Source organism: Gadus morhua, chromosome 1 (assembly GCF_902167405.1).
Source record: "Gadus morhua chromosome 1, gadMor3.0, whole genome shotgun sequence".
NCBI lineage: Eukaryota > Metazoa > Chordata > Actinopteri > Gadiformes > Gadidae > Gadus > Gadus morhua.
The window spans coordinates 3,454,296-3,461,795 of NC_044048.1; the positions used below are offsets into that span (position 1 = coordinate 3,454,296).

General features: G+C 46.9%; 1 protein-coding gene across 2 annotated transcripts in view; it reads left to right on the forward strand.

The window, feature by feature from the left end:
* The first annotated feature begins 52 nt into the window (after positions 1 to 52).
* Positions 53 to 7,500, forward strand: part of cldn19 (claudin 19) — a 14,912-nt gene continuing 7,464 nt past the window's right edge. The window contains exon 1 of one of the 2 annotated variants that reach the window (XM_030361533.1): positions 53 to 970. In XM_030361533.1, the coding sequence (XP_030217393.1) occupies positions 748 to 970 (223 nt within the window). In that variant the 5' untranslated portion in view covers positions 53 to 747. The remainder of the gene's footprint in view (positions 971 to 7,500) is intronic. The other variant, XM_030361447.1, reaches the window with a different exon arrangement.

Sequence of the window (7,500 nt, forward strand, 5' to 3'; positions counted from 1 at the left end):
GAGAGAGTAAGAGAGAGAGAGAGAGAGAGAGAGAGAGAGAGAGAGAGAGAGAGAGAGAGAGAGAGAGAGAGTGGAGAGGGAGAGAGAGAGGGAACTGGAAGAAGCTGAACCAGCCTGGTGAACTGATGACCCGGCGATCACAGCAGTCAAACAGAGCAGAGAGAGACACTATTCATTGAGCCCCCTCCCCACACACACAGTGTCAGAACCAGGGGAGGACACAGAGAGAGACAGAGACACGGACGTGGATCCTGTGGCACGAGAGAGACACAGACCCCACCACAGCTGCCGTCAGAAGGACACACAACTCAACGGCGCTACACCAACTGTGACCAACATCCAAGCCCTGGACTTGGGGAGAGGGCGAGCGAGCACTAGAAGACACGAAAGGGAGAGGGAATTGAGAGAGAGAGAGCTAGAGAGAGTGAGAGAGGGAGAGAGAGGGAAGAGAGAGCGCTAGAGAGAAAAAGAGAGAGAGAGAGAAGGAGAGAGAGAGAGAGAGGCACTCACAGAGTGGACGCCTTCAAATGAGAATTCAAGTACTCAGAACGAGGGAGATGTTTAGAGGTAACAGTAACTAACAGAAAACTGAATTCAATAAAAAAAACCTCTTCTCTCGCTTGGATCTGGCTGTAGGAGTTCAACGGACCAGAGCAGGAACAAACCAAAAGAAACCAAAAGAGAAAAAGACAACTGTGACCCGGTCGTCGTGAGAACAGAGAACGGTTTGACCGAAGGAGACGCAGGATGGCCAACTCGGGGCTCCAGCTACTGGGCTACTTCTTGGCGCTGGGCGGATGGATAGGGATCATCTCCACCACGGTGCTGCCCCAGTGGAAGCAGTCGTCGTATGCAGGCGACGCCATCATCACGGCCGTGGGGCTGTACGAGGGGCTGTGGATGAGCTGTGCCTCCCAGAGCACGGGGCAGGTGCAGTGCAAGATCTTCGACTCCATGCTCTCCCTGGACAGTGAGTACGCGGCTATCTGGCCCCTTCACCTCCCCTTATGCTCAGGCACATTTGTGTTGCGTTTCTGCTGACTTTGTTTTCGATACCCGAAGATGCTGGAGTTGTGGGATGTTTGAATGGGGAGTGTGTGACATGTGTTGTTTATTTTTAATTCTGGTGGAGAATGTACTTTTTGGGTTTATTGTCATGTCATTGTTTTTATTTTTCATTTTGTCTAAATTTGGATTTTCTCTTTCTGTTTGAAATCTGCTTCCTTGGCTTTAATGGACGTGAAAACCGATCTTGATCCCGAACCAATGACGTAGTTCTTATAATTATGCGATCCATGTACTGTTGGCCAATTACCAAAAAGCTCTAAATTACTTACAACTGAAAATATGGAAACATTTTCAACCAAATTGTTGCTATTGTTAGACACAGTATATACATCCCATAGTTTTTAAAGTCCAAGTGAGATGGAAAAAGATGTATAACTTGGAAAGATCAAAAGTTCAGAGGCATAAATCTTGTTAAAAATGCTGCTGCTACTGCTGCTGTGTAGAGGTTTAATGAAATTCCTCCTTGAAAAGTGGTAAACATCTTCACATTAGCTGTGAGTTAGAGGGGCCGGTGGCTGCGTGGGGGGCTGTCGGGGGGATATCGGGGTGTTGGTGGCTGGCGATAGCCAGGAATGTGGGGTTCTGACATAAATTAGCTCTGAATATGAGCTTGCTGTCATCTCCAATCTGAGAGCGCGGCCTACTGACTCATAATTAATGACACACAGATTATATGAATCCCCCCCATCCAACATTCGCCTAAATCATCTGATTAGGGCTCTCTGATGCAAAGCTACAGGGGGCGGGATCGCCCCAAAGTCCTCTTCAGAGCAACAATGGCAAAGCCCACACCGCTTATTATTACCATTTTGAATCATCTTTAATCTTGATGTTGCTCCACTCTGCGGATGTGTACTAATATAAATAAATGTAATCCTCCTCTTGCATACTACTTTCCTCTTCTGGTACAACACACAGAAGGCCCTGGGAGAAGCCTGTGGCCCTTCTGGGTGACTCACTCATACCGTATCAAACATTTTCTGTGGCACGGCCGTGCAAGAGGGGGCATCGCTCCGCTCGGACATCTCTTGTTTTTTCACTGGTTACGGCCAAATGAACGGCGTATTGTCCTGATGAATAGGGGTTGTTTGGAGAAGAAAAGGCCAGTGTTGAGCCAAACACCAAGAGATATTCCCAGAATGCGCTCTGTCTTCCCCACACACGTACATTGTTCCCTTGGTCCGAGCCCCCCAGTGTGTGCACATATTAGCACTCCGCTCAAACACAGAGGGTTTTTCCTAGAACACCCCCACCACCACCACCGCCACTACGAGGGACACTTCATCAACGTGTGACAATCCATCACAGGCCATCCATGGTGTTCTTAGCGATAACCTTTTACAATAACCTATTCTTAATCTTGCTCTGACAAAATGGATGTAATTTGGGCATAAAGGGTAACGTACCTGGTAACGTTGGCATACGTGGTCTGATGGGTTAGGGTCAGGGTGTTCAAAGGAGCACTGTGTAAAATAATCGTATGTTGTTGGGTTAGGGTTCAAATGATAGCCCATATGGTGAGTAAATAAAATATAATTAAAGAAAATGGTTAGATATGTAGCAATTTAACTTATCGAGGCTAATGGTTGGGTTAACCAGGCTTGTAGGCCTGAATAGCTAACATTAGAGTTCAGTAACTAATGGTACCAGCTAAATATAGTGTCAGTGTTTGTATTATATTAAGTATGAGGCTAGTATTTTACTAGAATAAGGATTGAATGTATAAAAGTTTCATACAAATATATAAGTATACAAATAAAAAACGTTTTAGTACATTTTATAATTTCTTATACGTTGTTTTGTCTTCAATGTTTTTTTTCTATTCATTCTCTTGCTCAATTACCTAGATTCCTGATGTTATTAATAGTGAACATAATGAACGTCATTTCCTGTCTGGTAATAGGACTTCCTGTCAGCATGGTTGGCAAATCTTTCTGGCAAGAAGGTCTATTTAAATTACTCAAAGCACTGCTTGACACATTCAATTGTTTGTTTTTCCTTGTAGTACACCCTCCAAACCACCATATCCATTAAAATTAAGAGAAAATAGTTTTTATCTCAATGGCGACCCCAAATAGCTATAACAAGCTAATAAGCTAATGCATGTTTTGCCAAGGTTATTATCTGGAGAGAATTGATTTAATCTAGAGGTTTGCTTGCACATCAGAGATGTGATATGGCCTTGTAAAACACGGATAACACCAAAATGTAGAAGTCGATTTTGAAACGATATGATTACTGCTACTAGACTTGACTTGTTTTTGTTTCTCCAAAGCCAAGGCAGGAAATAGGTAGGCAGATAATAAAAATTCTAAATGTGTTTTTTGAAGATCCAACTGCTCACGTGCTTCTTGACCAATCAGGCGGCAGAGCTTAAGTGGTGCTCTCCGTGTGGGAAGATGCAGCGATGCACCAGAGCAGATACACATCCAGTTCCATGCTAAGACAACACGTTGGCCAGGTGATGGATGGATGGCTCTGTGAGCTGGAGGTTCGACCCCCCCCCCCCCCCCGGGCTGAACTCCTCTCCCTCCTCCGCAGCAGGGAGGCTGGCCGGCATGTGACACCATGGCCGGCCTGCTCATCAGACCATGCCTGTATGGCTCCCTCCTTTGATGCCCTCAACTAACTGTTCTGGAAGGCTTCACAAAATGCCTCTGCGGAAGTGATTCATGAAAATGTTTGTTTTCCATTGATGGGTCCGAGGGGTGTTTGCGGGTAGATCTGTGGTGCTGAAAAGACAGTTCTGTTCCATCGCTCAGGGCTAGAGGCTCCGTGGTCCGGGTGGTGAAAAATCCTGGGACTAGCTATGGGGGACGTACCAGTATCACTTTAAGACATATGTGTGATATTGTCAGAGTATTGCATTAAACCCTTTGTGGGTGTGTGTGGGTTTGAGTGTGTGTCAGATTCATCTGCCATTGGCTGTGAACCAATTCACAATTCAGAACAAGAAACAGGCTGGGAATGAAAGCGTCAGACGACGTGATACCATGATGGTTGAGGCTGTTCCAACCAGAGTGATAGGTGGGCAGCGGGCGTTGTATTCATGGCTAGCGGTACGAGATCTGAGGACTGCTGCACTCTGTCTCCTCGCCCCTTCCTATATCCCCCTGTGGTGAGATCGTCACTTCAAGCCTGTGTGGTCACCCCTCCACAGCCAGCTCACACACACGCACAGACACGCACAGACACACACACACACACACACACACACACACACACACACACACACACACACACACACACACACACACACACACACACACACACACACACACACACACACACACACACACACAAACACACAAACATACACGCACACATACAAAGCAGACGCATGCATGCTCACATGCACACACATGCATGCATGCTCACACACACACACCAACACCCACAAACTCACATGCATGCACACACACACTTGAACGGCATACTCACACGCCTGCCCAAACGCACGCATACATACATCTAAACACACACACACGCACACAACCACACACACACACACACACACACACACACACACACACACACACACACTGGTCAGATGACACACCCATTGTTCCACTCTATCTCCTTCATCCTGACTATCTCTCCAGATTTCATCAGCCGTTGAAGAATGCAAACTCACGTCGTCACGACAACAAGCATTCTCCCTGACCACCCCAGATAAACCACGACCCATCGCCCTCCCCCCCAGCCTCAACGGAAAGTTAGCCGCTTATCGAGAAATTCATCGGGTGGAGGTTGATTGAAGCCTGGCAATTATTGTAATTGACACGTGGTAGGTAGGATGGGGCGGGCGTTTCTCCGCTCCCTCACACTTTATAAACACAGCCTCTGTTTTCACGCTTGTTGTGTGAGCAACCAGATTTACGCAGGATTTTCCCAATCTCCCTCCCATGGAATCTTAGTGGGCCCACACACACACACACACATACCAACACACACACACAAAACATAAACGCATAATGAATAAGGCGATAGGCTGGCCCCACCAGTGTTGAGGCTATACCTTAACACAAGCTAATGTTGCACTTGTTATAAATCATGACTCGTTTCATTTTTCTAATTGAAGAAAGAAACGTACATCGATGCAGGATATTGTGACATATGATCGAATCACACAGTGAACTTCCTCCTGGGTGGTCCGTCGCACTCCAAGGTCTGTTGTCGTTTGAACCGATGGACAGGATCACACACCCAACCACACACAACTGCTTGTGTTTTGAACGTATCAAAGGTTCTAGTGTTAAAGCAACCGAAAGCTGTATGAGCTGTTTGGTGGACGAGCCAACTCCCACCCCCACAGCATGCACCGGTTCCACACCCAACACGTCCTTAAAGCACCCGCCTGGGCTCCACACACACACACACACACACACACACACACACACACACACACGCACGCACGCACGCACGCACGCACACACGCACACACACACACACACACACACACACACACACACACACACACACACACACACAGACACACACACACACAGACACACACACACACACACACACACACACACGCACACGCATAGACACAAATACACACACATACTAGTACGAAGAAAAGAAGGCCCCAAATGGATGAAAGTAAAAAGTGTTAAAAAACACATTACAATTCTTCATCAAAGCGAGCGCCCCCAGACATGAGACTTCAAATAGGGTCCCAAGCCCTCCCTCATAGGGTCCACTTCTCTAAGAGATTCCTCCGCCAACCTTCACTATGAATGCAAGGGTGTGTGTGTCCTGTCAGAATGACTTATGACAACTCTACCCTCTTTCATCGGCTGACCGTTCATCATGTATTTGAAGTATTGCCCAATGTCTTGTCCTGTTTCAATGTGTTGGTCACAAACCCCAGTAACCCAGTAACACTGTTCAAGTAGCATCCAAATACTTATTATAATAACTGTCAGTGATTCATTTGAAGTTGTCCATACAATGCTAGCTTCCTGCTAGCATTTGGACGCCCAGTCGCCTGATTGGCTGTTTACGTCAAACTGTGTGTCCTGGCGACAGCACCATAAAGACAATCTTGCATTGTGAAAGAGCCACACTAATCCCACTGTGCCAAACATGTCAGGCCCTCCTACAGCTGACAGCTTGTGTGTGTGTGTGTGTGTGTGTGTGTGTGTGTGTGTGTGTGTGTGTGTGTGTGTGTGTGTAAGTGTGTGTGAGTGTGTTTCTGTGTGTGTGTATGTGTGTGTGTGTGTGTGTGTGTGTGCGTGTGTGTGTGTGTGTGTGTACGTGTGTGTGCGTGCGTGCGTATGTATGTGTGTGTGTGTGTGTGGGGGGGTGTGTGTGTGTGTGTGTGTGTGTGTGTAAGTGTGTGTGAGTGTGTTTCTGTGTGTGTGTATGTGTGTGTGTGTGTGTGTGTGTGTGCGTGTGTGTGTGTGGGGGGGTGGGTGTGGGTGTGTTGTCATGCATCTTATTTGCGGCGCTAATGTTATTTGCTAAGTAGCGGACGGTAGTGTGGTTTGGGATCAACCCCCTGTTGTGACACATGTCGTCTACCACTTTATGTGTGTCTCTTTTGTGAGGACATAAGTGGTGCAAAGATGAGTCCGGAATTTTTGTCAGTGAGCATTTTCTGTTTAGTGATTGTATAAACGACTGTTTGCCCATGTACAGCCCACTGAACTATGTGTCTGCGTGGGTGCGTGTGGACTCTACGCAGGGTTCAGAGGGTGAAGCCACCACCGAGTAATGTTGGATGGATTCATCTCTGGGGTCTGCTGTTCTGTAGGGAAGGGCCAGTTCACCTAAGGAGCTGCAAACTGGGTTGGAGTCTCTTCTCCAAACCCCTTTTTATTGCTGCAGATTCAATAAGATCTAAAGAACATTTCTGCAATGTGGACACTTTCTCACTCCATGCCTTCAAAAGGTTCATGTCGTTCTGGCCACCAAAACAGGATTCTGACTTTTGATCTGTTCGGTTACCTCAACATTATAAAACGACTAAAAAATGTGTAGTTTAAACAAGGATATCAAAAAGATCTACATCTCGATGGACAAAATTAACGGAAGTGTAAGAAATCGAAACATTCAGACACTAATGGCGCTTTTCCCCCGGAGGGTGCGGTTCGGTTCGCCTCAGTCCGGTAGGGAGGGGGCGGTATAGTCCAGCTCAGTTCCGAGGTTGCGTTTCCACCGCTGACAGTACCCTTATGGTAGGCCGGATGTCGATCGCCGCGGCAGCTACCTAAACATCGTGACATCATAGCAGCGACACAGTGTAGCCTGCTCAATACAAACAATGGAAAAGAGGGACCCGACACATTAAACCAAGAGCTACCATGGAAGTCATCCGGCAACAGTTTCAGAACGTCTCCACCTCCTTTTTCGCCCAAGTTTTTTTTCCAGAATAATACCTGTTGGTTTGTTTTTATCCCCATGTCGCCCGGAAGTGACGATTCT